The sequence below is a fragment of the Mesoplodon mirus genome (assembly GCF_964341445.2).
Source record: "Mesoplodon mirus genome assembly, chromosome: 18".
Classification (NCBI taxonomy): domain Eukaryota; kingdom Metazoa; phylum Chordata; class Mammalia; order Artiodactyla; family Ziphiidae; genus Mesoplodon; species Mesoplodon mirus.
This window is the reverse complement of record NC_138994.1, coordinates 40,268,486-40,295,449: the sequence shown is the minus strand read 5'-3', so window position 1 is coordinate 40,295,449 and position 26,964 is coordinate 40,268,486. Positions and strand designations below refer to the sequence as shown.

General features: G+C 46.4%; 1 protein-coding gene across 16 annotated transcripts in view; it reads left to right on the top strand.

Annotated features, from left to right (window-relative positions):
- NCOR1 (nuclear receptor corepressor 1) overlaps nucleotides 1–26,364 on the top strand; it is a gene marked incomplete at its 3' end in the record, with an annotated part of 146,190 nt that extends 119,826 nt beyond the window's left edge. For 11 of the 16 annotated variants that reach the window (XM_082602808.1, XM_082602803.1, XM_082602814.1 and 8 more), the window contains 18 exons: nucleotides 573–656; nucleotides 1,145–1,401; nucleotides 1,689–2,049; nucleotides 3,727–3,954; nucleotides 6,022–6,231; nucleotides 6,678–6,827; nucleotides 7,170–7,277; nucleotides 9,719–9,884; nucleotides 10,129–10,619; nucleotides 13,036–13,164; nucleotides 13,526–13,683; nucleotides 13,842–14,065; nucleotides 16,499–16,645; nucleotides 18,240–18,382; nucleotides 22,217–22,270; nucleotides 22,931–23,152; nucleotides 25,475–25,654; nucleotides 25,805–26,364. In XM_082602808.1, the coding sequence (XP_082458934.1) occupies nucleotides 573–656; nucleotides 1,145–1,401; nucleotides 1,689–2,049; nucleotides 3,727–3,954; nucleotides 6,022–6,231; nucleotides 6,678–6,827; nucleotides 7,170–7,277; nucleotides 9,719–9,884; nucleotides 10,129–10,619; nucleotides 13,036–13,164; nucleotides 13,526–13,683; nucleotides 13,842–14,065; nucleotides 16,499–16,645; nucleotides 18,240–18,382; nucleotides 22,217–22,270; nucleotides 22,931–23,152; nucleotides 25,475–25,654; nucleotides 25,805–26,004 (3,512 nt within the window). The remainder of the gene's footprint in view (nucleotides 1–572; nucleotides 657–1,144; nucleotides 1,402–1,688; nucleotides 2,050–3,726; nucleotides 3,955–6,021; nucleotides 6,232–6,677; nucleotides 6,828–7,169; nucleotides 7,278–9,718; nucleotides 9,885–10,128; nucleotides 10,620–13,035; nucleotides 13,165–13,525; nucleotides 13,684–13,841; nucleotides 14,066–16,498; nucleotides 16,646–18,239; nucleotides 18,383–22,216; nucleotides 22,271–22,930; nucleotides 23,153–25,474; nucleotides 25,655–25,804) is intronic. The other 5 variants (XM_082602799.1, XM_082602811.1, XM_082602805.1 and 2 more) reach the window with 3 other exon arrangements.
- Between the last annotated feature and the right edge of the window lie 600 nt (nucleotides 26,365–26,964).

The window sequence follows — 26,964 nt, the reverse complement described above, 5'->3', positions numbered from 1 at the left end:
TTTCTAAGAGCTGGATTTTCTCTGTAGTAAAAAAAAAAAAAAAAAAATCTCACTTTCCTTTCTTTCCTTGATTCAGATTTGTTGGCAGTATAACATGAAACTTCTTAGGAGGTTATTTACATCTCTTTCATTTTGATTTTCATGTTTCATTTAATATATTTTACCTTTTTTTGAGGTATCCATCTTTCATGTTTTCCCCTTCCCACAGGTATATTTCAGAGCTAAACAGTGATTTCCAATCCCCCTATATTTTCTCTCACCTCTATCAGAAAGCACTGGGTGTTTAGATTTAGCTTTGAAAATGTTGCTCTTTACTTTTTGACTTACAATAGATGTCTTCTGTGGCCATTTTCTATTTGGGAAAATGTTTAAAAAGAAACGGGTGATGTCATTTTGGGTACTTCCAACTTTTGTTATTTTTTCCATGATGTTCTTCTGAATAGTTTGCAAATCTAAAATGGTACCCCTTTCTCCATGGAGCTTTTATCAACAGTACACCCTCTTAAGAACAGTGTGCGTGAACTGACATCCGTGTTGTGTCTAACTCCGGAATTGCCTCCTTGTTTTGAAAGGGCTGATCTGCCGAGCATTACCCAGGGGGAGCCCTCACTCTGACCTCAAAGAAAGGACTGTGCTGTCTGGTTCTATAATGCAGGGTAAATATTTTGCTCATTTGCTTTTATTCATTACTGCCTCACTGGCAAAGTAGTTTGAAATTAATGTGCAGTGTGTGATATCTGAAAAAGATATTTGTTTTTCAAGATATCTTCTCTTTTGAAATATTAGATATTTAAATCCTGAATATAACTTCTTCTCTTAGTTACATAGTGTATTGGAAGATGATAGTTGCCTAATCTCTGAATACAGAGACACCTTCATTATGTTAGAACAGTTCTGTGATTGTGATGAGTGATGTATTAAATCTTGAACAACACCGTCCCCCCCCAAAAGAATGGCCGATGAGTATTTATTTAAGGATCTTTTGTAAACCGAAAATTGATTAGAAACTGCAAGATGGCAAGGCATTCATTTTTTTATATTGCGGTAAATTCTGTGCAACAAAATTTACCATTTTAACAGTTTTTAAGTGTATAATTCAGTGGCATTAATTTAATAAGCATGTTTCTTGAATCCTTTTTTGAAGGCACACCAAGAGCGACAACTGAAAGTTTTGAAGATGGCCTTAAGTACCCCAAACAGATTAAAAGGGAGAGTCCGCCCATACGAGCATTTGAAGGTGCCATTACCAAAGGAAAACCTTACGATGGCATCACCACCATCAAAGAGATGGGGCGCTCCATCCATGAGATCCCACGGCAAGATGTTTTAACTCAGGAAAGCCAGAAGACGCCAGAAGTGGGGCAGAGCACGAGGCCCGTGGTCGAGGGCTCCATCTCCCAGGTAGCCATTCCGCTTCAGACTGCAGTGCGACCTGGTGATTATCAGGAGTTCTTATAAGCATTATAAGTGTCAGGTCTCTTGGAAGGAAACATGAAGGTTTGTGTCTGCTTTACCCTTAGTTGTTCTGGTGTGGGAGAGTGTGCAGCTCCAGCTCAGTGGACCTGTGATGGAGACCCATACAGACAGCAGCCGTCGTTGCTGCCGTCGTTGCCGCGAGCCTGACGTGGCCTGCGGTGGAGAAGCGGCTGAGCTGTGGCTGCCTGTGACGCCTGTCTCTTTCCCTGTAGGGCACACCCGTCAAGTCTGACAGCAGTTCAGGCCAATCCGCCATCAAGCACAACGTCAAGTCCTTGGTTGCGGGGCCTAGCAGACTGCCCCGTGGGCTGCCTCCACTGGAAATTAGGCCAGAGAGCATAAAAGCGGTCGAACGGGGAAAATACGAGGACGTGAAAGCAGGCGAGCCTGTGCGTTCCCGGCACACGTCGGTGGTAAGCTCTGGCCCCTCGGTTCTCAGGTCAACGCTTCATGAAGCCCCCAAAGCACAGCTGAGCCCGGGGATTTACGAGGATGCCAGCGCACGGCGGACGCCGGGGAGTTACGCCAGCACTGCGTCCAGAGGCTCGCCCATGATGAGCAGAGCTCCCGATGGTGTGTTCCTCTCGTGTTCTTGTCTGACGTTTGTGTTGTGCTGTCCGCCTCCGCCAGCAGCACACAGCCCAGCGTTGGCTCCAGGTGGTCGAAAGCGCTGTTGGCTGTGCTTGATGCTAGGGCTCTGGAAGGCTGGCTGCCACATTAAAATAGGCATAATTGTAGGTAAAATGCCTAATGTTTTAACTAAATGCAGAGTGTGATGGAGTCCAGAAATGCTCGAGTAAGTAATGCTTAGAGTAGATTTTCAGCTAACCCGTGAGCTTTTCTGGAAGTCAGTCTGGACTGCTGGCTCCTGGGCGCCGTCTGCTGTGGGGCTGAACATTTAAGCTGTGGAGCCGGGCTGCTTAGGGTTGAATCAGGGTTCTCCTTGCTGTACTAACTTGGACCCGTTCCTCAGGTTTTCTGTGCCATAGTTTCCTCATCTGTGAATTGGTGGTGTAATACTAAGGCTTATTACCTCATTGGATTGTTCTGAGGTGATAGGTTTAAAGAACTTGGAAAGAATAGTGCCTCGTGTGTAAGAAGGACTCAGTTAGTGTGCACTGTTGTTACAGTTGGTACTACTGTTGGCGCCACGACCCCACACCTCCTTGGGGTTTATGCTGCTGGCAGGTAGATCAGCGAGCTGAGAGGCATGGTTTCTACCAGGTGGTCCCTGAAGCAATCCAAGGCCCTTAAACATGCTTCCACTTAGCATTTTTGACGGTACTGCGGTACTCATTTATGGCTGGGCTTCCGTGCAGGGTCCTGGGCTGCATTCTGTGAGGCTGTGGGCGTGAAGGATGTGGGTGGTGGGAGGGGTGGCATGGAGGGAGAAGGAGAGGAAAGTGCCTGTTCGGGGGCGCGGAGTGAACCCAAACCTTGTTGGCTCTAGTTACGAAAGAGGAGAAGTGCCCTGCAGAGGGAAAGGCTCTGCAAGTTAGAGCAAGTTGGGGTGTGAGGGGATGTACTAAACCAGCCTGATTTCTTGGTTTTGACAGGCAGGTTTGTGTGATCATAGCAAAGTTGATATTATCAAAATCTGAAGGATTAGGTGGTGCTGACGGTTGCACAACATTGTATGTGTATTACTGTCACTGAAGAGTACCCTTTGTAATGGCTAAAATTGTAAATTTTATGTTCCGTGTGTTTTACCACAATCATTAAAATGATAGAGGGTTGTGGCTGGTAGCACTGATGGGACGATCAAGCCTCTCTGGATACCGTCATGTAGAAAAGAAGCAGCTGGGGCAGGGAGGAGACTGATGCTGGTAAGAAAGTCTCTGGACGTACAGAGCGAGGAGACTCAGTGTAGCCTAGCAGGGGCTGGCAACGCAGGCGGAGAGCAAGCTGAGGTTTGATGCATGCAGGATCAAGAGAAATTAGAATATCAGGTTGCAGAGACAACGAAACAGTGTATAGCGGGGTTTAAAGAGGAGTGTCGCATGTCGTTTTTAGTCGTAGCATTCGGGGGTAAACCCGGGCTGTGATCCAGAAGGGGGCAGTCTCCAAATCACAGAGGTGCCTGCCAGTTCTTCACATTTGCATATTCTGCAAGATTACTGTTACATGTTTAGTGGGAAGAGAAGATCAAAATACTATACGAATATGGTCTGTATTTGAGTGGTTGAGAAATGAACATTAACAAGTTTGCTTAAGAATTTGTGGTGTTGGCCCCTTTTTTTTTTCTTGCAGTTACGATTTCTTCTAGCAAGTCTACCAGTCATGAAAGGAAATCGACACTGACCCCTACCCAGAGGGAAAGCATCACAGCGAAGTCTCCAGTTCCTGGGGTAGACCCTGCAGTGAGCCACAGCCCTTTTGAGGCGCACCACAGGGGCAGTGCCCCAGGGGAGGTTTACCGGAGCCATCTGCCCACACATCTGGACCCAGCCATGCCGTTCCACCGGGCTCTAGATCCTGGTAAGCACCATGTGTAGTAATAACTGAAAGCAAAGAAATAACATACCTGTGTGCCTTTCTAGACTTTCTGTTTATTAAGGTACAGTCCGCAGACAGTTGCGTGTGTCATTAGTGTATATAGTTCAGTGAATTTTCACAAACTATACACCCCATGTAACCAGCTCTCAGATCAAGACACAGAATATTACCAGCACCCCTTAAAGAACTAAAAATACTAGGTATGTGGAAAGCTCTCTTGTCTGATGGCATTTGGTTAAGCTGATTGGAAAAGTGGGTTAATGTGAAGAACTGTTTTTAAATGACACATGGATATGTTAAATGTTTCAATTTACAACAGAGACATGCATTCACCAGTGTTCTGATCTCAGGTCAGGGGCCACTGATTAAACCTCACCACTGCCTCTCTTGTATAAATGATACATCTCCAGGTTTGGTTCTTTAAGTGAAGTTAGAATTTAAAGACACTTCAAAGCAATCTAAATACAGAATCCTTCTAGATTTTTTCCCAGTCTTTTAAAATTATCTAGTCCATACCTAATTCAGCTTCTATATTGAATCTTTCCAAAGCAGTCAGCTTAGTTTCTGGAGAAACCACTTTTTTTGTTCTTCTCTCAAAGATTTACAGATTTTTTCATTAAGTTACACAATTACAGTAGCAAGTACAGCTGGAAGGAACTTCTGAACAGACACCACTGACTTTGAGTAAACATGGCTTTGGTCGGTGTAGAAGCGTGTAGGTTTTCTAGAGAGCAGCCCGCACTGGGCACGGTGATGCTGGGGGCACCGGGCAGTGGACTCTGCACAGGGAAAGGAGTCCCATCAGCAGGTTGGTGCATAGTCTTTGCTGGGCTGTCGTGATGTCAGTACCATCACGTTGTCGCTTGAGAACGTTCAGTTTCAGAGGAGCCCACACCTGGTTCTTCAGGGCCTGTCTGCCTCCAGAACCGAGGCACAAGTTCCCACTCACACAGTCAGCTGACAGATTCAGCTGGGAGTTCTAGAGGAAGGGGACGCAGACACTCCCGAAAGCTTGTCGTTTGTTCTCCTAGGGAGAACATACATATATATATATATATGATAGTTCCTTCAAGCTCTCAGACAGAAGCAAAAGTTTTTACTTTCATTTAGTGTTTATCATAATCCTTTATTTCATAGTAGTTTCATTTGCTTGCCATTTTTGAGCTTGAGCTGGATGATCAATGTTTTGAGGATAGAGGCATTATCTTCTTTTATTCCAGTTTTATTGGGATAGAATTGACATACAGCACTAAGTTGTGTGTGTTCTGCTCATTACCACACCTCCAGCTTCCTGGCATCTGTGTCACGCTCTAACCTAGGGTCAGAACAACTACAGCCTCAGGCCAGATCCTGCTGCTGCCTGTTTGTACAAATAAAGTTTTATTAGAACACAGCCACACCTGTCTTTATATTTTGTCTGGCTGCTCTCACACTGTAATGGCAGAGTTGAGTTGGTACGACGGAATGGTCCACAGAGCCTCAAATGCTGACCACCTGGCCCTTTGCTGGCTAATCTCTGCTTTAAACAGACACGCTAATTAAATGCTAGTAGACTAATCATTCTTACCCCCAGAAAAGTAGATTTACTATCTGTTACAAAGTGTTTTCACACATATTTCCATTTAGTTGTATTAGATGATCGGTACTATAAAAAATAATTTTATTTTCAAACACAACTTCTGGAGACTTCAGGTGAAAAATCTAATAAAGTTCCACGTCAGAGATTGAAAATGAAACTACTGGAGAATTTTTTTTAGCTACTGTTCTAGTGGTAAAAAGCTTAATACTCTTGTTTTGTCTAGTCTGTCTTCCCCCTTTCCATTACGTCTGACATTAGAATATTTATATTCACGTTGCTGATATGTCAGGGCCTAAAAAGAATCCACCAAAATCCTGTATTCCCCCGACCCCCGGCCCCATGACAGCTAGAAGTTGATTGTGTACATAGCTCAGCAGATGGTTTTTTTCCTTACGTTTTCTGTGGGTGATGTTTGGCAGATGCATTCTACCCAGACTAAACTAGACGCCTCTCTCTCTCCTCTCCCTCAGCAGCTGCTGCTTACCTGTTCCAGAGACAGCTGTCACCAACTCCAGGTTACCCCAGTCAGTATCAGCTCTATGCGATGGAGAACACGCGGCAGACGATCCTCAACGACTACATAACCTCACAGCAGATGCAAGTGGGCCTGCGCCCGGACGTGGCCAGAGGGCTGTCCCCCCGGGAGCAGCAGCTGGGCCTTCCGTACCCAGCAACCAGGGGTGTGTGCCTTTGCAGACTCGAGCTTGTGCGCCCAGGGTTTCCTAGGCACTCTGATAAATGCTTGGCGGGTGGATGATGGAAAGAAAGAAAAGGCCGTTCCTTCTCTCCATAGCCATTAGCCCAGGAAGGCAAACAAAGTGATCCGTTGAGATGGGCTGTTTTGGCAACACTGAAGTATTGAAACCAGACCAGTGTGCTCGGGGTTTGAAGCCATGGTCTCACCAGTCTCCCTCCCTCTTTCCTCTCCCTCCCTCTTTCCTCTGTCCATGTCTTTGGGTGCTGGTGTGGGGTGCAGTACTTCATATCCTTCTCTAGATGGAGATGGTCTTACTGTGTGCAAATTATCATTGGGTTTTAGAGATAAACAAAATTAAAAAGCCAGGTGTAGTTCTGTATCTTTAGAATAACAAATAAAACATAATTCTGTTGTATTTCTTTTGAATAGGAATCATCGACCTGACCAATATGCCCCCGGCAATTTTAGTGCCTCATCCAGGGGGAACAAGCACTCCCCCCATGGACAGAATCACTTACATTCCTGGAACACAGGTCACCTTCCCTCCCCGGCCGTACAACTCTGCGTCCATGTCTCCAGGTGGGTCTGCGCTCACCCCTTGCTGGTGTGGACAACGTGCTCATGTGCTGGCAGCAGAGCCCTTGGAGGTGTTTGGGGTCCTTTTCCTGCATTTGGTCTGCAGTTTTCCATTTAATATTAGTTATCGTTCCTTTGCGCCATCTGTCCCTAGATACTCGGGAGAGATCTTGGGAGCCTGTGTCATGCTCTGAAGTCACTCGAGACTCCTAATAAGACACACTTCCTACAGTTCAGCTTTGGAACTTTCTGAAAATCTTTCAGTCACTTGAGAATGTAAAACTTGTTTGACGCACTTGTACGTTGACGTTTTGTCCTCAAGTTGCAGGTTTGTGTGTTTTCCAGGACACTCGACACACCTCGCTGCTGCGGCAAACGCTGAAAGAGAGCGGGAGCGGGAGAAGGAGCGGGAGCGCCTCGCCGCAGCCTCCTCGGATCTCTACCTGCGGCCAGGTGGGTGGGAGGCCTCAGGCTCATGCGGCAGCGGGTGACGGGGCGACCTCGCAACCAAGAGTTACCAGGCAGAAGGCGGTGATGGCACTGAAGTGGAGGTGCTGTGCGGGCTGCAGTGGCGCAGAGGTCATGGGCATTTGGTCCCAGCAGTTGGGTCTGCAGAGACTGGGCACAGGGCTCACTGAAGCCGAAAGTCGCCCGGGCGAAGGCTCACAGGAGACCAGTGAAGACGGGTGTCTTGTGGAGCTGGCGGTGAAGGAAGAGTGGACAGCATGGTTAGCAGGCTGTGTGACGGTGTGAATTACGGTCCAGTGCAGGAGGCAGGTGGTGTGATCAGAGGGGCATTTGCACGGGAGCAGCTTGAGATGGGTTAGAACCCAGGAGGCGGGTGTGGGCTGGTGCCAGGAGGACAGTGAGACCATGTGTGTCGTCCCTGTGTCTCCTGAGATAGGTTGACACTGGGAATGGCCAGAAAGGAGGTGCTTGGATGAATACTGTTAAGGTGAATCAAAAGGACTTCACAATAACTGGATAATGGGGGTTGAGGAAGAGGTGAGAGACAAGATTGGTCTGCACTTCAGATAGAGCAGGATTAGTGAAAACAAAGTGATAGTGATTGTTTTGGCCGTAGCTAATCTGACGTGTCTTTGGAAGATGTATTCTTATCCACGGCGTAGTTGTCATTTTATATTCTGTGAAATCAAACCATTGATCATGTCCATGTTGTCAGATACTCAGATCAGTACTTAGGAGAACAGACAGAGCACAGAGATGCTGACTGAGAGTGGAGAGTCTGGCTTGAACAAGATATCGGGGGGCAGGTGTGCACGGAGGAGCAGGTCTGTCCCGAGATGTTCCTGGGAGGGCTGCTAGAGGTGGGGGCAGAGGGGGCGGGGGGGCACAGGGGGCCAGAGACCCGCCTGAGAGGTTGCTGCGGACCCAGAGGGTGTCACGTTCCCGCGGCCACAGCCGACAGACCCCCTGGATTGAGGAGGGGCCAAGGCCAGCGGTCACCCCTGACTTCCTCATACCATTCCTGGGGATTTACCTCAAACAAGTCAATGGTTGCAAAGCCTACGTACGTTTAGATGTAACCTGTTGTCTGTATATAATTTAAAGAATCACTAAGTGTCTGACCATAGTAGATGCTTTAATGAATCGTGAGGTAGCACCATAATATTGATTATATGTTGATTGTATAGAAACCATGGGGATTGATTTTTTTTTTTTTTTTTTTTTTTTTTTTTTTTTTTCCTTTTTGCGGTATGCGGGCCTCTCACTGCCGTGGCCTCCCCCGCTGCGGAGCACAGGCTCCGGACGCGCAGGCCCAGCGGCCATGGCTCACGGGCCCAGCCGCTCCGCGGCATATGGGATCCTCCCAGACCGGGGCACGAACCCGTATCCCCTGCATCGGCAGGCGGACTCTCAACCACTTGCGCCACCAGGGAGGCCCCATGGGGATTGATTTAATTAAAGAAAGCCAAGTGGAACTCATACGTGATTTTTAGGAAACTGTGCCTTAAAAATGTTTGTGATCTCACTGATGGATAGCATGCATATTTAAGTCAATAAAGTACCATTTTTCTCCATCAGACATTTGAAAGGTCGATAAATATCCTGTGTTGAGGTGTGTGAAGAAACACTGATTCTTACACATTGTCAATGGCAGTGTAAATAGGGGTAGCTTCTTCAGAGATGTAAAAACGGAAATAGTAACCCCACTTCTAGGAATGTGCCCTGCAGGGCACTCAGTACCGGTGTGAGGTCAGAAGGGAGAAAATTGCTCAGAAGGCTGTGCTAGGCGCCTGCTCTGAAGTGAAGACAGGGGTGTTTGCTAGAGCTGCTGGCTCCAGTAGGAAAGTCAGGGTGAGGCCGAGAACCCCAGGAGGTGGGGGAGAGGGTGAAGAGGGGGAACCTGAGACCCTGTGAGTGAAGGAGCTTTGCTGTGGAAGAGCCTCGGCCAAGCGGAGGGAGCTGCAGAGCTGCAGCTGGGTGGGCAGTCTCAGGCCCTGCTGCAGCAGATGTGCATTATTTGCATTATGATACTTAGATAGTTGTTGCAAACTTGAGTTTGGAAATGAGAAACACGCCAGAGTTTGAGGAAAAATCTGAGAAACGAACTTATCTGATTTGTGTTAGTGCTTCATTATTGGTGTTATTTTTATTTCTCTTTGGATTCAAGATAGAAACTTGTCACCAAAATGGAAATGACAGTAAATGGTAGCTGATGATTTTGTTTCAAATTACTAGTGTGGTTTTATTGCATCTTTATTGGAAAACCCTTACAGAATTTATTTCTAGAAAGGCCAGAAAGCAGGGTAGCAAGTTTCTTCCCGTGTTTTCCTTTCTCCTATTTAGGAATATTAGGAAGGCAACCATCCCCCAGTGATGCCGTCCAGCCTCTTCCTTATGGCTTGTTTCTTTGTCCCTCTGCCCTGCAGGCTCAGAACAGCCCGGCCGGCCCAGCAGCCACGGCTATGTTCGCTCCCCGTCTCCTTCAGTCAGAGCTCAGGAGACCCTGCTGCAGCAGAGACCCAGCGTTTTCCAGGGAACCAACGGAACCAGCGTGATCACACCTTTGGACCCGAGCGCACAGCTACGGATCATGTAGGTCTCTGTGTACATTTGGACCAGAACTCCCCATCTTCTGCACACACGCCTTTAAATCTGTGACTGCAGTAGTCTAAGGAGAGTGACGTTTCCTCCTGCTGCACACTGTGTTTGTTGCAGTCCGTCCGTCCCCCCCGCCCCGCCAACACACACACACTCCCCTCCCTCCCTTCCACCCCCACCCCCTGCCCCCGGGAGAGAGTCTCCCCTTCACAGACCTTTGGTTTGGTTTTATTTTTAGGCCGCTGCCTGCTGGGGGCCCATCCATCAGCCAGGGCCTGCCGGCCTCCCGTTACAATACTGCTGCGGACGCCCTGGCTGCTCTTGTGGACGCCGCAGCGTCTGCTCCCCAGATGGACGTGTCCAAAACAAAAGAGAGTAAGCATGAAGCTGCCAGGTTAGAAGAGAATTTGAGGAGCAGGTCAGCAGCAGTTAGCGAGCAGCAGCTAGAGCAGAAAAGCCTGGAGGCGGAGAAGAGACCCGGGCAGTGTCCGTACACTCCTGCAGCCCTGCCGAGTGGCAAGCCCCAGCCTCCTTCTGCAGTAGTTTACTCTGAGGCTGGGAAAGAGAGAGGGCCGCCTCCAAAGTCCAGATATGAGGAGGAGCTAAGGACCCGAGGGAAGACTACCATTACCGCAGCTAACTTCATAGACGTGATCATCACCCGGCAGATTGCCTCGGACAAGGATGCAAGGGAACGTGGCTCCCAGAGTTCAGACTCTTCCGGTAGCTGTATGTATCTCAACCCGACCTCGCACTGTGGTACTGAGTACGGAATTACATGATTCTTTAGGGAAAGCAGAACCATACGGTGTAAAGAAATTCTAATCTTGGTAGTAAATGTAATGGAAAGGTTTTGTGGGTTAGGGGTGCAAAGTGTCTCTTCTGCTATTATGACTCTTTAAATATCAGAGTGTCTTAAGTGTACCTGTCAAGGTGTTTTCCATGAGAAGCCATGCCCTTTGTGGGATAAGGTTGGAAGGGAGATAGAGGCGGAGCCCACTAACATCTTCAGGCTCTGGAAGGTGACGGGTGTGTCATCAAGCGCAGCGCTACCGAGGCCTCATTCCTCAAGAAACGTTTCCTAGGATGGGATTCAGTACTTAGGCCGATACTCCAAAGCCTCTAGTGTTCTTTTTCTAAGATAGATTTTTTAAAAAGCGAGACCACCTTGTTGGTAATTATTATTATTGGTAATTGGCATTTCTTGCAAGTTGGATTTTGACCAAGTCTGGTTAGTCACTTTGATATCTACCCTGTTAAGTGTAAGAATTCACAGATCTACAGTAAAATGCTAGAAAAGTTACTTTAAATTTATTTTTAACTACAGCCTAAATTCTATATAGAATTCCTGAAGGAACAGGCCAGTATTTAAACGAGTATCCATTAATACTGAAGTAATTTAACCATACGTAGTAACCTCTCATTTCCAGTAATGAACTGAGTAGAGTCAGAGACAGTGACCTGTGGGCCCTGTGCACCAGCATGCAGTGCACTGTTGTTTAGTTTAGTCAGTTCCATGCCTAGTCGTAACCTATTTGGGTAAATACCCCATTGCTGAGGTTTCTGGAGACAAGTGGGGGGCAGCTTGGTAGCCTGTTGTGTAAATGAAAGACATCCTTTAGCTTGGACTATGAAAATCAGCCCAGTAGGTATTACCCATGCAGGAAATCTGGAAGATCCCTAGTTCTACGACCAGGCCTTCTGGAGGGAAGTCACCAGCACTCATGTGGTGACCCAGCCTGGGGCCTGTCGAATGCTCGCTAATCGCCCGACAACACTTCTTTTCAGTTTGCGTCACAGAATGTCTGAGAGCAGAGAGTCTGGCTCCTTTTCTGAGTGTTTATCTTTTCATCACTGAGTCAGTTCCTTGCGTGAAGCCCACAGGCTCTTCGCAGTTGCCGGCGTGCCCTCCGGTTTTTCCTCTCCAGAGCCTCCCAGCCCCCTTCAGGCATCAGGAACAGTGGCTCCGAGTGGTGCCAGGCCTCCCGTGACTGCGCGCTGGATGTGGGGAGCAGATTAGGAGGATGCTGGCTCGTGAACAGTGATGAATACCCACTGCAGAGCAGTATCAGTTACTTTGAATATAGTGACTTATTTTAGTTCTCCAAAGATAATTTCCACCCCCGTTAACAGGTTTCTGTCCTGAGTGTACTAGACCCAGGTTACTGCAGCTTCCGTGGCCTGGTGGGGGGCAGGAGAGGGCTGTTGAGATGAGGCTGGAGGAGTGGGTGGTGGTCCAGTAGCAGAGTTCATTCCCACCTTCTGCCTGTGTCCAGGACCCATCATCGCCTGGCCACGCTTGCTGATCTGGCCAGGGTCATACACCCTTTGGGCCTCTGACCGTTTCCTCAGGTGCTTCAGTGCACCCAAAGGTGCACACAGCACTCGCGAGTCAGAAGGTTCCTGAGCAGGAGGTCACAGCCCCCCGACGCCCCCATTCTCGGCTCTCAGGCCATGGCAGGACTGAGAAAAGTACCTGGACCCCTACTGCATAGACCCTCAGTTTCCTTGGGAACCGCATCGTAGAAGGGCCCTTCCCTGGCATGTGCATCCTCCCTTTCTGCTAACCCAACGGAGTGATTTGCTTCCCTGCAGACATTCCCTACCATTTGTTTATCTTCACAGTGTAACGTGGTGCTAAAAAGTGGGAGAAATTTTTGTCAGCGTACTCAGTGATTTGAGAAAATCATTATGTGATGTTACTTAATCTACAGCTTTAAAGTCGTCCTGGTAAAGAAGAGCTGACTGTCCCACAGAATGGAAACGACTGGAAACAGTGGACTGTTGACATCTACTCTCTCGTTGGTTTAATCCCTTCTGATTAGTTTCCTGGTGATTTTCTTTTCCAGCCCCCAGGAGTACGTCAAGCTCTGTTTCTGTTCTGCCTCACCTAAAGGTCTTAGAGCCCACAGACTTTCAGGAAACTCCATACCCTGCCAGGATTAGGAGTCCGAGGAAGCGCCTACTGACCTTTGACACCATGCATTGACCTCGTTGTTTTGTTTTGTTTTTTCCATTGACCTGAGGTGCCATTGAACATTTCTCAGAGTAAAACCTGAAAATTTGCCAATAGGTTTGAAGAGCTTGGACTTCCGAGACTTTTCATAGGATTAGTTTTAAAATAGATTCTTTTCTTTTCTTCAAGTATCTTCTCACCGGTATGAAACACCTGGCGACGCCATTGAGGTGATAAGCCCTGCCAGCTCCCCTGCGCCGCCCCCCGAGAGGCTGCAGGCCTACCAGCCGGAGGTCGTGAAGGCGAGCCAGGCAGAAAGTGGGTCTTTGCGTGTTTTCACATTTCCTTCTTCTTGCCTGTCCAGAGCACGTTAAGAAATAGCTCGTTTTGTTTGAGAGTAATCTTGTATGAGTCTAGAAACATGTAAAACTTTTAAAACTGCTCTAATGGAAAACAGTTTTTAAGCCATTATTGATGACTTTTTTGTGTATATTTTAATGATAACAGTTGATATTAGTTTTGTTTGCTAGTCTTCTGATTTCTCTCAGTGAATAAATATTTTTTCTTCAAAATTAAGATATGAATTCCCTTCCATGTGTTTCTCTGCGTTATGTTTAACCTTTGCTCATGAGTGAAAGGCGGGCCTCCCTGGAGTAAGACATCTGTCTGTCCCCGTTAGACGAAGCCTGCAGGCAGTACGAAGGACCGCTGCACCACTATCGGCCGCAGCCGGAGTCGCCCTCCCCGCAGCCACCGCCGCCCCCATCTTCTCAGGCTGAGGGGGTGGGGCAGGTGCCCAGGACACACCGACTCATCACACTTGCTGATCACATCTGTGTAAGTTTCTCACTCTTACTAGTTTTTTTTTTTTTTAAAGATCAAGTAGGAGGCACATTTCACGTAGAATCACAATAAAGTTGTCTACATTTTTTTACACTACACTTTTTTGAAAGTACTCAATGGCTCTAACTAATTCCTTCTTCTCTCACGCACAGCAAATTATCACGCAAGATTTTGCTAGAAATCAAGTTCCCTCACAGCCTCCCCAGCAGCCTCCTACTTCTACATTCCAAAATTCACCGTCTGCTTTGGTGTCTACACCCGTGAGGACTAAAACATCAAACCGTTACAGCCCAGAATCCCAGTCTCAGTCTCTTCACCATCAAAGACCAGGTTCAAGGGTCTCTCCAGAAAATCTTGTGGACAAATCCAGGGGAAGGTATGGTCTTTATTTTAAGCCATATGTAAATTTCCCAACAGTAAAACAGTTTGTATCTCCAAGTTAGGAGATTCATTTCTTATACCTAAAGTTATTTTACGTTCATTCCCTGGAAAGTGTAAATGAGGGTTTTTCCTCTGTATATTATTCTTGGGATGTCTACTGGGCAGTTTGGTCCTATACCTTTTTATTATGTATTCACAAGTTGATTGCTCTACTCTGTGGGTTTGCAAAGACAGGAAGAATGTGTGGTTTGGTGGTAATGTCGGGACACTTTGCCTGGTTCTTCAGAATCCTAAGAATGTTCAGATGTTTAGGAAGCTGACATTAAATAATGAAAGTGAGGCCAAGAGAGGCACCACGAGAGGAAACACGTTTATATGCAGGGCTACGTGGTGAAGAGCATGTCTTCTCCCCCAGTGCTCTGCATTTGGAAGCTTAAAAAATGGACGCAGGGCTGTTCGTTCAAGGTAGTAGACTAAGTGTTGGGGCATGTGAGTTGATGTAGAGCAGCATGAACGTTCATGAAGTTCATAAAAATACTGAGAACAAGACTGGGGTGTCAGCAGGTCAAAGATTCTGCAAAGATCTGGAAGACACACAGAGGGGTAGATGACCCAGAGCAGCAGAAGCCACAATTCAGTTTGCAGCAGAGGTGGTTCTCCAGTCTGCCTTCCGACCCCCCAAGTTAGCAGAGAACATAGGGAGGAAGAATAACTTATTTAAGAAGCTGAATGTGCTCATTTGGGAAAAAACAACTTTATTGTGGGACTTTTTGAACACACAGAAGTAGAGAGGACAGTGTAAGATGCCACCGTGCATCCATCGCCCACCTTCAAGATCCTCAGCATAGGACCAGTTTGTTTCATTTTATCCCCACTTGCCCTACCCTCAGACTGGGTTGTTTTGAAACAAATTTCAAATGACATAATCATTTCAAGAAGCTGGATGATCTTAAGGATAAGATGAAAACCCATTCTCTTTTAACAAAGACAAAAAAACCAAAGAAGAGAACTTGTTATCAAATAACAGAAAGCTATAGCAGAGTCATTCATGGTACATTCTTGATACGAAGTACTACATAGATTTTGAGCAGTTGATGGCATTTTTGAAAAGAAAATCCTTTTGACTTTTCACTTGTAATTTCTGCATCACTACACCTGTACATTTTTTTTTTTTTTTTTTTTTTTTTTTTGCGGTATGCGGGCCTCTCACTGTTGTGGCCTCTCCTGCTGCGGAGCACGGGCTCCGGACGCGCAGGCTCAGCGGCCATGGCCCACGGGCCCAGCCGCTCTGCGGCATATGGGATCTTCCCGGACCGGGGCATGAACCCGTGTCCCCCACATCGGCAGGCGGACTCTCAACCACTGCGCCACCAGGGAAGCCCTACACCTGTACATGTGAATGAGGAATGTTACATTTCTTTCATTGGTTTTAGTCGGATTACCTGGTTTTACAGTTTAAAATGTTTACAAAATCCATAGTGTTGTAAAACACCATTAACTGATTTTTCAGTCAATGAGCAAAACACAGAGGAGTTTTTCTAGAGTTTTAGAACAGAATTTAAATGCTGTAAATCACATAAAAATGGCTGAGTATGCTACATATACAGTTAAAGTAGACAAACTACAGATTAAAATAAAATGGGCAACAACATAGAGAAGGTAGTCAAGCTCTTCATCTTTCATGGAAGGAAACTGATAGATACTGTTTCAAGTTCTGATACATCAAGAAAGGTATAAGATTGATTATTTAGATGATTTAGAGGTGCCCACCAAAGAACTAAAAGAAAAATGGTCAAAAATGGCCACCTCTAAGAATTGGATGGGGTGAGATTGGGGAAAGAAATGACAAATAATACATATATATAATTATACTTATCTATAATAGTAATAAAAGCAGCTATTAAAGGTCACAGATGGCTTTTAATATGTACAGTTTCTAAACCAAAAACTCTTTTGGGCCCTAACAGTGTTTATCTCACACCATCCTTACAACATGGTGTCCAGAGGAAGAACATTAAATTGTAGGTGTCAGTGTGGCGCTCAAGTCCTTTGTCTTTTAACTTAATGGGGAAGTAACCTGGTAGGTCCTGGCTCGAAATCAGCAACAAGACCCTGGAGGGCTCAGTTGAGTAGCTGGCCAGGGGCACAAGGGGTCCGGTGCTGGGCAGTGACCTCCCCACAGAGCCCGGGCTGCGGCCTGTCCCCGGCACTGTCTGTCATGTGACTCCGTGTACCTGGATGAAGCAACAGTAACAGACTTTTTCAGAATAACTAGGTACAGAGTGAGTATATGAGGCCACTTTTTTTCTGATACGTATTGCCAACTCTTGGTCCTTGAAATGACTGAAGTAATGAGGTAACCAGTTCCTGTTCAGGGTAAGCCGCAGGTGAGCCCTGGGAAGACTGTCTAATGTTTTGTATGTTCCAGTATCAGGCCTGGAAAGTCCCCAGAGAGGAGTCACGTCTCTAGCGAGCCCTACGAGCCCATCTCCCCACCCCAGGTTCCGGTCGTGCACGAGAAACAGGACAGCGTGCTGCTCCTGGCCCAGCGTGGAGCCGAGCCCGCGGAGCAGAGGTGCCTGTGCGCGCACTGCGTGCCTTTCGTTTTCCTGAAGTCAGTGTGTTTTTCCTCTTCCGGGTCATGTGTCAGGAGGATCGTTTTGTTTCTGTTTTCCTAGTGACCTAATGCCATTGGATTTTAATGAAAAAATTGTAATATTTAAATAGGTCATAGAACATAATTGTTCATTACTCTTCTTGAAGTTAAGTCATCCTAGATCTTATTTTTAAAAGATTTCTGTGTGGCCGCTGAACTCCACTTGAGTGCTTGCTAGGCACCCGGCGTCTGGGCTGTGAGTGGAAGGGGGTCACAGTGAGCCCCTGGGCTGGGCTGTTTACCGTGTGTTCTCTTCGCAGTTTCTGACCCTAACCCAACCCTAGGAATTATTAGATTCTTATTCCCATTTGGTTTAGACGCCTTTGACTTGGCCCCTGCCTGGTCCACTTCCACCAGCAATCTGTCTAGAACTCAAGTGGACTCGAGCACTTACTTGGTCACGAGCGTGGCACTGAATTTCTCTGTGGCCAGGTGCATGCTCCTCACCCCACTTGCTGCCGCTCCACCCTCATGCTTCCCTCCCTGTGCCCTGAGTTCCCTCATCTGAACTCGTGCTGTTTTCTTGGTGTGGAACACCCTCCCCTGATGCTCTGATTTGCTGGTGATCAAATAAAGTAAGAGGGAGTCCAGCTTTAGACCAAGGTCTGTCTCACTCCAAACCGTTAGTGCATTTCTTAACAATGTGTCATAGTTATTTACTTATTGTATATATTAATAGGCAACCAAATAGAGGTTGGTACCTTTCAAGGAAATGAGGACAAAATCCATTTTTGGAAAGGGAATGATGTTAAATTTAATTATACGTTTACGTGTTTCCCCTAAGCTTGTGAGTTTTCTGAGGACAGAGACCAGGTCTTAGTCATTTTTCTTTGTCTTTCTTGGATACAGTAGGTGTTCTCATGTTTGAGTGATGGACCAGATTAAATCATCAGCACCTTTCCATATGTTCTCTGTTACCGTCTCTGGCACTAGTTAGATCCTGGGTAGTCCTGCACTGGTGGAGGAAACTTGTTTTTCTAAATGTGTTAGTATAGGAAGCTGCCAATGAAATATGAAAGGAAGTCTTTATGTGAAACTCAGCTCAACTGGTCGCAGGCTTGAAAACAATCAAATAGGTAACTTTTTTCTACATTGTAGCTATTCTGTTCAAGTCTAATTGTTGCTTAGGTGTGAGTGCTTGCTATTTTATAGGCAGGTGTGCTAGTAGTTACAATTTTATTGTACTTCAAAGTAATTCTGCTAGTAAAATAGTTCCCAGCTTACACAGTAACCCTAAATATCTCAGTGCCTGTGCTGTTGATCAGACAGAGTCGTGACCAGTGTTCCTATTAAGGTCCATTCATTCTTTGTTAAGAATCTTGGTTCTAGATTATCTCTATTCCAGTCCTCGTTTTTTGATGTCATCCTTGTGTCCTCAGATGTGATGTCCTCACTGGCTTTTGGTCACACGCTGTCCCTAGGCTGTCAGCACAGATGGGGAGGGACTCGGCCTGGTACTGGGATGGGCGGGGCAGGAGCGCATGACTGGTGACACGCTAACTGTCCCCAGCAGGAGTGATTCCCGATCACCAGGGAGTATGAGCTACTTGCCTTCCTTCTTCACCAAGCTGGAGAACACCTCACCCATGGTTAAGTCAAAGAAGCAGGAGATCTTTCGTAAGTTGAACTCCTCTGGTGGAGGTGACTCTGACATGGGTAAGTGGGATTTCCTTCATGAACCCCAATAAAATATGCAGTAATAATGGTGTCTCCAGTGTTGCCTCTCGTGTAATCCTTGAGTTCGAAGGCTCTTACAGGCATCTGTCCAAGCACAGCAGATCCTGAAGCTCCTTCCCAAATGTCTGTGGGCACGAGAGGATCTCCTGTTAGGGAGCAAGCACTTGCCTCCTTCCTCAGCCCTCCATTTTCCCTCGGAACAAGTGCCGGGTCTAGGACGTTTGTTTCTCATGTGGGGTGGGATTAGCCCTCCAGCGTTTGCTGCCCTGGTCCGCGTTTCCTCCATGCGGGCCGTCTCAGCTGTCTGCAGACAGGTCATGCCCTTCCAGTCTTTTCTTTACACGCACCCCCGATTCAGTGGTTGTCCATCAGGTGGCCTGGTTCTGAGCATTCCTGCCATCCCAAGTGTTCTTCATGAAAAACGCTTTATTCGGCTTAGCCTTTCAGTAGGTCTGAGTACTGTGGTAGGACCCACACCACATTCATCATTTTAAGGGGGTCTGGGGTCGTATTAGGGTTTTTTGACAACCTATGTGCTGTTAAGTTCCAATGCACTTAATGTCGGTACAGATAAAGTCTCCTGAGATGAGCTGCCCTTGAGCCTCCCCTTGCTGTCCTTCTGTGTCCCTCCCACCAAGCATGGGACGAGGCCCTCTGTGCTGGCTCCTTTTCTGCCCTGCCAGTGTCTTTGTGGGTGGCGTGCAGATCTGCTAGACCCGCCACCTAGGACGGTGCCAGCATCAGGAGCGGCAGCCGCTGCAGCTCCACGTGCAGCACTGCTGTGCTCCAGGCTCCGTTCTAAGCGGGAATACGTGTGGACTCCTGTCATCTTCATAGCAAACCCTGCACACCACGTGCTGGAACCATCTCTGCTTTGTAGATGAGGAAGCTGAGACGGGGGTTTCCTAACTGTTACAAGTTACATAACTAGTGATTTGGGCTGTGGTTCAGACTCAGGAATTCCAGCGCCAGAGCCCATGCTTCCAGTAGTTCTGCACTCGGCGTCCTCACCCAGGCCGCTGGTAAATGTCCACTGGGATAGAGCTCTGGGGCATCCAAGCCTTTCCTTAGGGTGGATATGCACGTGCCCGCTGTTTTCAGCACTCGTGCCATCACCCAGGCTTACTCGTGGTCCTTTCCTCACGTGTATCCAGTGATGCAGAAGCTGTGTGGGATGCCCTGTAGAATCCAGGCCTCCTACAGTCTGCTTTATTTCTGGGCTACCTGCTATAAACTGCCAGGTGGAGGTGTGTTTGGATCTGTGACACTTCATGATTGATAAAGGCCAAATGTCCCAGAGAAAAAAAGAGCACAGTGTCACTTGTTGTTTGTGTAGCTATCCTAGCTCTTGATTACTAGATTCACTTTTTAAATGGCAACAAATCGTCTAAAAGAAATACTTTAGAAGGCTGACCAGAGTTGCCCTCAGGCTTACAGATTTTCTTTCTTTCTTCTTCTTCAGGAAGAAATTCTTCTTGATAGGAAAATGCTCTGTATGAATTGAAGAAGCCTACTTTATATTTTTCTTCTCTCTTCTAATGTTTTCCATTGTCCTTAGGCAGTAGCTCGGTCATCCATTAATTCGATAATCATTTATCGAGCAGGGTGCTCTGTTGGGTGCTTTGAGAATGACAGGTGGTCTCTACTCTGTGAAAATGTATATTGATACAAATATCTAACAAGGTAAATTTTATTAATGTCGTAAGGCAAGTACTAACAAAATTTGCTTTAGTTTGGGATTTCTGATTGTGGAAAGGGACAATTAAAGGGTTGTACTAAGGAACCAGTGGGCTCGTGGGACTCCAGGCACATTGGGTTCTCACCAGGAAGTAGAACTGAGAAATCCAAGCCCTGGGCAACCAAGACAGCTTCACTTCACCTCAGGGCTCCCACCGAGGACATCAGTGCCTTTACTCTGCAAAAAACTTCATGCTTTGAAACTTGCTTTATCTCATCTCTCTGCCGCTGTTGACATTAGTGACCCACTTCCCTCTTCCAGAAATACTTTCTTCTCTTGGCTTTCAGGTACTGCTTTCTCCTGTTTTCTTCTCTACTTCTTTGACCATTTCTTATGTCTCCTTAGAAGCTAGGTCTTGCTTTACCTGGCTCTTGGATGCTGGTTTTCCAGTTTCTCCTCTTGCACTGTATTCTCTGAGTCATTTCATCCACTCGGGCGGTTTGCACTATGTGCTAAAAACTCCCAAACTTGTATCTGGAGTTCAGCTTTTTCTACTAAGCTCTACTTACACATCTTTGCTGCCCTCATTGCTTCCTGAACGTCTTACTGGCTCTTTGAATGTTTAAAATGACTTCCCATGCTAGCCCTCCACACAGAGGCCTCTGGTCCTCCCCCTCCTCCTCCACGGTTCCCTCACGAGGCTCCACAAATCACTCTCCCCGGGCGCTGTCCGTGGTCTTCACCCCGACGCTGCTTCCTCCTACTGTCACGTCAGCCTCAGCAGCTCCTAAGTGCCTGTCTGCCTTTCCCTCATTTCTGAGTAATTACCATGTCCTCTCGTAAGTCTGCCCATCTGTCTTACACCAGAGGCCCTCAAACTTCACTGCCCATCACAGTCACCTGGAGGGCTTGTTAAAACACGTGCCTATGGGGCTGCAGGAACCTCAGAAACCGGCACTTTACTAAGCTCCCCAGGTGATTGACCTGATGGCCTCAGAAAGTACCCCGCTGACCTGTGAGCTCCACAGGTGAAGGGGTGCATTTTAAGTCCAGTACCTTAGTGTTATCGTTGGTTGAACAGTATGAAATTGTCTTCATATGACCATTTTTTGATCAATATGAAGGTGATTTTATTATTCAGCCAAATAATCGCTCAGTAAATATTTGTGAAATGAATGAGTCCTATTCCCCAGGTTTTGTGGTAACTACCAGGCTGGGCCTACCACCCTGTGCTATTTCAAGTTCAGTTCATCTACCATTTCCTGACCTGTGAGGAGCCTGTACCGTGTGGTCCCTGCTGTGCAGTCTTCCTGGAGCTTCCTCCTCCCGCCCGGACAGTTTTCCCTGATCCCAGAAGTCAGCGTCTGGGCTTGCATGCGCTCCCCATCTGCACGGACGGGCCCCCCTTCTGGGGTCTTGCCCGAAACTGCACATTCTTCTCTGGGACACCGCTTGTTTATAGCCACCCACTTTACTTCCTACATTCTTTCTCTTTCAAAGTCTCAGCATCGAGTTGGAAGACGTGATGAAAACACCGTTTATGTTCCCAAATTCCTTCTATTTCTGGCACAGTGCTTTACAAGTAGCTCCCAGGTTGTCCCAGCTGTTGTCATTCAAGCTGAGCAAATGACAAAATGCACAGTTAGCAGGAATGAACAGAACCAACAGGCAGAATCTTATCTCATCCTGGGATCAAAAAAAAAGTTTCCAGGTAACCACGGCAGGGACACACGTGGTCACGTGTTCATGCCGTTCACAGGGCACCTTTCCCCCCGATCTAATCTCAAACTCGGATATTTGCAGGGTCTTCTTAGAGTCACCGTCTCTTCCCCAGCGAGCCTGGGTTCCTGTTCTGAGGGCAGCTTTTCCCTCTGTGTGTTTTCTCCAGCACTGCAAAAGTTCCTTTCCTTCCTGGGCTATATTATAGTACTCCTGTTCTGATTTCTTACTTTCTGATTTCTTTAAAAAAAATTTTTTTCTTTCACTTTATCTTCACTTAATGGGTGAAAAATAAAGTTGAGATCATGGAAAATAAGAAGGTTAATTTTATTGTAGGATTTTTTTTTGAGGCTATATCTCTTTCGATGTATGTGATTATCACATCTCAATTAACTTGAATGTTTGTTTAAATACAGCAGCTGCTCAGCCAGGAACTGAGATCTTTAACCTGCCGGCAGTCACCACCTCAGGTAAGATTCAAAAGACATTGTTTGCCAATAGGAAACTGGTACAGTAGCAGTCGGTCCAGCAAATAGGTATTGAATACCGACTGCATACAGGAAACTGCTCCAGGAAAGCTCATCATTTAGTCAGGGAGGGAGGGAGTCAGTGGCGGTAAATAATGAGTTGAGATTCAGTAAGTACTTGTTGAAAAGATAAATGAAGGGGCTTCCCTGGTGGCGCAGTCCGCCTGCCGATGCAGGGGACACGGGTTCGTGCCCCAGTCCGGGAAGATCCCACATGCCGCGGAGTGGCTGGGCCTGTGAGCCATGGCCGCTGAGTCTGCGCATCTGGAGCCTGTGCTCCGCAATGGGAGAGGCCACAACAGTGAGAGGCCCACGTACCGCAAAAAAAAAAAAAAAAAAAAAAGATAAATGAAGAAGGAGAATCAAAACTATTAAAGAGCTAAAAAGAGAAGAAAGCCATCCTCGAGTAACTCTCACACAAGTGGGTGCCTGATTTAACAAAGAAAAACACATTGCCTGTGAGTTACGCTTGCTGGACTTAGCCGGCCTCCGTGTGGGCTCTGTGTTGTAGGCACCTTGCCAGGTGCTGCGTGTCCTGGGGGGGCTCCTGTCTCCCAACTTGCCCTTGGAATCAGGCAGAGGCGTCGTGCTCGTCTTTTGCAGGCTCCGTGAGCTCCCGAGGTCATTCCTTTGCTGACCCTGCCAGCAACCTGGGGCTGGAGGACATCATCCGGAAGGCGCTCATGGGGAGCTTTGAAGACAAAGTGGAGGACCACGGGGTCGCCATGCCCCAGCCCCTGGGGGGGGTGCCTGGTGGTGCTGGCACCTCAGTGGTGACCAGTGGTGAGGCCCGGAGAGAGGAAGGGGACCCGTCACCTCATTCAGGTAAAGGGCTCATTTCCGTGCTCTTCTGCCGCCTTTCCCAAGAAAAAGCCAATTTATACCCCAAGTTCTAACGGACACTAAGAGATTTCATTTATGTGCTCATAGTCACCTCGGAAGGTTTCAGTTACTTAAACCAAGTCTTTTTTTTTAACCTGCTCAGACATGTTAGTAATATGAAATTTAAAAGGATGAAAATTTTTACCCAGAAAGTCACCCTCCAGCATATCAGTGTTTATTTTTGCTTGCATCTAGTCCTTATCTGTACACGTACATTGTAATTGTAATACAAGTGCAATTTCATATTCTGCTTTTGAATCAAAGTAACTTACGATTATAATAAAAATGACAGGCTCAGTATAAAAGAATTTTAAGCCACAGAATAGAGTAAGGGAAAAAAAGCAGATCACATGGTCTAGAAAGCTAGTGTTGTTTATATAAAAGGACAGCTTATTGGAATGAGATAATTTTATGCATCCTATCAAAAGCAAGCACACAAAAACCAGGACTCTACTCTTTATATATGTATATATAACCTTTTTTCTTAATCTTTTGAGAATATCTTTTATACCTTAAAAACTACCTGAAGGTCAGTAACATTTTAAGTTTAGTTTATTTTCCTGTTATGGTCAAACAAACGATCTCACTAAGGTTAAGAAAAAGATAAAGAGATTAGGGGGGTTAGTTATTTATTTTTACACATATATGTTAATTTTAGGACAGTATGAATTTATTTCCTGCTCTAAAAGATGAGCCACCGTCTCCCACCTCTGCTCTAATCTTCCGATTTTTATTGATTTTAAGTGTGTTTTAAGGTTGTAGTATTGGTGACTTAAACACAAATACAGTTATCCTGGTTACATAATCTTTCTATTATGGCGTTTCTGGTAAGGTTTTCACACCGTTTTCTCCAAAAGGCTGCTGTATCCTGAGGTGCATGCTCGACAGTGTCTTCTTGCTGCCTTTATGTTTGAGACGGCGGCTTGGCAGGTTATGATATTCAGCATGTACTTTTCTCAAAACATCCCGTAGACACTGTTAGGCTTTTTTCTGGCATTCATTGTTGTATAAAAAATAAGACCAGATGTCTCCCCCCCACCTTTTTTTGGTAGTGACTCTCTGCCCAAAGAATCCTTTTTTTACCTCGATTTCAATAAATTTATCATGAGTGTGTTAGTGTTCCTCGTCCTGTTGATCACAGGAGGGTGTTTGCCCCTTCAGGTTGATTTCTGCATTCAGGGAAATGTTCTATCAAATGTTCCTCTTAGTTATTTTCTTTCTTTTTGGGGCCCTCCATTTCAGAAAGAGTTACCTTTTTGCTGGATAGTCTTTGTTCTCTCTGTCTGTTAACCTTCTAATTATTTTAGTCATCTTGATCTTTTTCTGTTGCTTTTACTGTCTCTCAAATTTTTCCTTTGCACTAATAATTCCCTTTCCCTCGTGTCAATTCTGACCCTTGCTGTTCTTTTGTTTCCTAAGCCCTTTCGCCCCTTTCATTTTGGTTATCTATTCTTTGAGCTTCTTTCTTAAACTGGCCTCATGTATTCCGAAGTTTTCTCTAGTGTTTGAATCACCTTCCCTGCCCCCGCCCATTTCTTTATTATATTCTTTTCCTTATCATCAAGGATTTGCATTTCTTCTTTTTCCAGATAGTTGGAGGGGTCAAAGTTGCTTTCTGTTCCTTTTTTCTGTACCTCGAAGGACTGGGGGCAGGGTGAAACTGTTCTGCTAGGGCTGAGGAAAACATTTGCTGGTGACCTGGACTCTGTTCTCTTCTGAGATCTTTTTAACGTTTTGTTCTAGAGCCCACTTGGGGCTTCCCACTCCTGTGAACTTCTGCTGAGTTCATCAGCTGTACAGCCTGGAGAAGCAGAAAGGGCCACCTTGACTTGTCAAGCTCTGCTGAGGTCCAGTAGTGCCCTGAAGGGGCTTCTGTTCTACAGTTTTATTCCTCCTCTGTAAACTGGTGGGGCAGGAGAAAGTGAGGATTTAAGATCTTTGTCAGCCAGCTTTCATTTCCTTAAGCAGTTTCTGTGCTCCAAGGCCAAGAAAGAAATGATGTTCCAGAAATGCTAGTTCCTTGATTACGTTTCTGAGTTTATGGCATGAGGACGTACCCCTTTTTGACTTTAGCTGCTCTAAGTAAATTCTGGCTTTCTTTTAAATATTACTTTTTTACTTCATTAGGCGCTAGGATTTGGATTCTTCATGCTACCATTTTGCTTCCTTCACTTAGCATTAGATAATCATCAGCATTTTGGTAGATTTTAAAGTTGAGAACATAATTACTAAATATCAGCAGTTAATAATTTATTTCACTTTTAGGAGGAGTTTGCAAACCAAAGCTGATCAGCAAGTCAAACAGCAGGAAATCGAAATCTCCTATCCCGGGGCAAGGCTACTTGGGAGCTGAACGGCCCTCCTCAGCCTCCTCTGTGCACTCAGAAGGGGATTACCACAGGCAGACGCCAGGCTGGGCCTGGGAGGACAGGCCTTCCTCGACAGGTGAGGAGCTGCTGAGAGTCTGAAAGCAGCCGACATCAGTGCCTTGGTTAGCGCTGCTTCGAACACCGCTTCCATTACAGCCTCATTAGGGGGTTCCACTGTCCAGAACAGAAGCGGAACGCGTATAACCTAACCCTCCTTCTCCCGCAGGCTCCACGCAGTTCCCCTACAACCCCCTGACCATGCGGATGCTCAGCAGCACACCCCCTGCGCCCGTCGCCTGTGCGCCCGTCGCCTGTGCACCCACCTCTGCCAGCCCCGCCACCCCTCACCAGCCGAGCAGGATATGGGATCGGGAGCCAGCCCCGCTGCTCTCCGCGCAGTATGAGACGCTGTCCGACAGCGACTGACCTGCGGGAAGGGGGTCCTGGGGCCCCCTGGGCGGGGGAGGGGCTCTAGTTTCTGGTGGTTTCAGTTTTAATTGCAGGCCAAAAGCCTGCCCTCCTAGGACTTGTGCCCAGAGACTTTTCAGGAGAGCCTGGGCCACAGATGACGACGAAATGATGGAAGTTTATTTCAAGAGTCAAATGAGGGGAAAAGGCTGCCCTGATACAGGCAGTTCAGTGGATCATAATAATAGTGGAGGGTTGGAATGTAGAGTTTTTAAAAAGTGGATAATTCCTGTTCTTACATCTGTTTGTAAAGAAAATCATAATGTCTTTAAATCACTCTTGTGTAAATAGATGACCTTTTTGCAGTGTTTCCCCTCACTCTAGTATCTCGTGTACTTATATTCAAATCAGCGCATCAACTCGGGGGGTAATTTTTTAAAATCTCATCTTTTTAACCTTTGCCTTCTAAACAACCTCATACAGCCCAGTTATACAATGTTGGCTGTCACGGGCATTGTACTTTTATCCAGTTTTGTTTCCTCCAAACTCAGATTCCCAGTGATGTTTAAAATCTTGTGATAAATGTTTAGATTTTTAACACAGACCCTGTCATAAAATCTGTACGTTAACGTATTAGGGTCAAAAGGAGAAACAAAATTCTGCCATACTGTAAATTTCCAGTGCAGGCTTTAATTTTTTTAAATTAGAAGCACTGAAAAAATAGTACTGCATGGGTATTGTTATAGTTCAGTTTTTAACGTTTTAAAGGCTTATTTGAGGCATACCTCACTGTTATGCACACTGGTAATTAACCACGCCCAAGAACTCCTTTTCTCCTGCATTTGATGCAGCCCAACAAAGCTTTTGTTTTGAAATAAATCTGACTGCCCTGTCCATTAGCTACAGTAGATTATTTGTGATTTAAGCCTTTCGGTGTCTCAGGTTTCAAAGGAAAAACTTACGCTGTCCTTTAGTTTG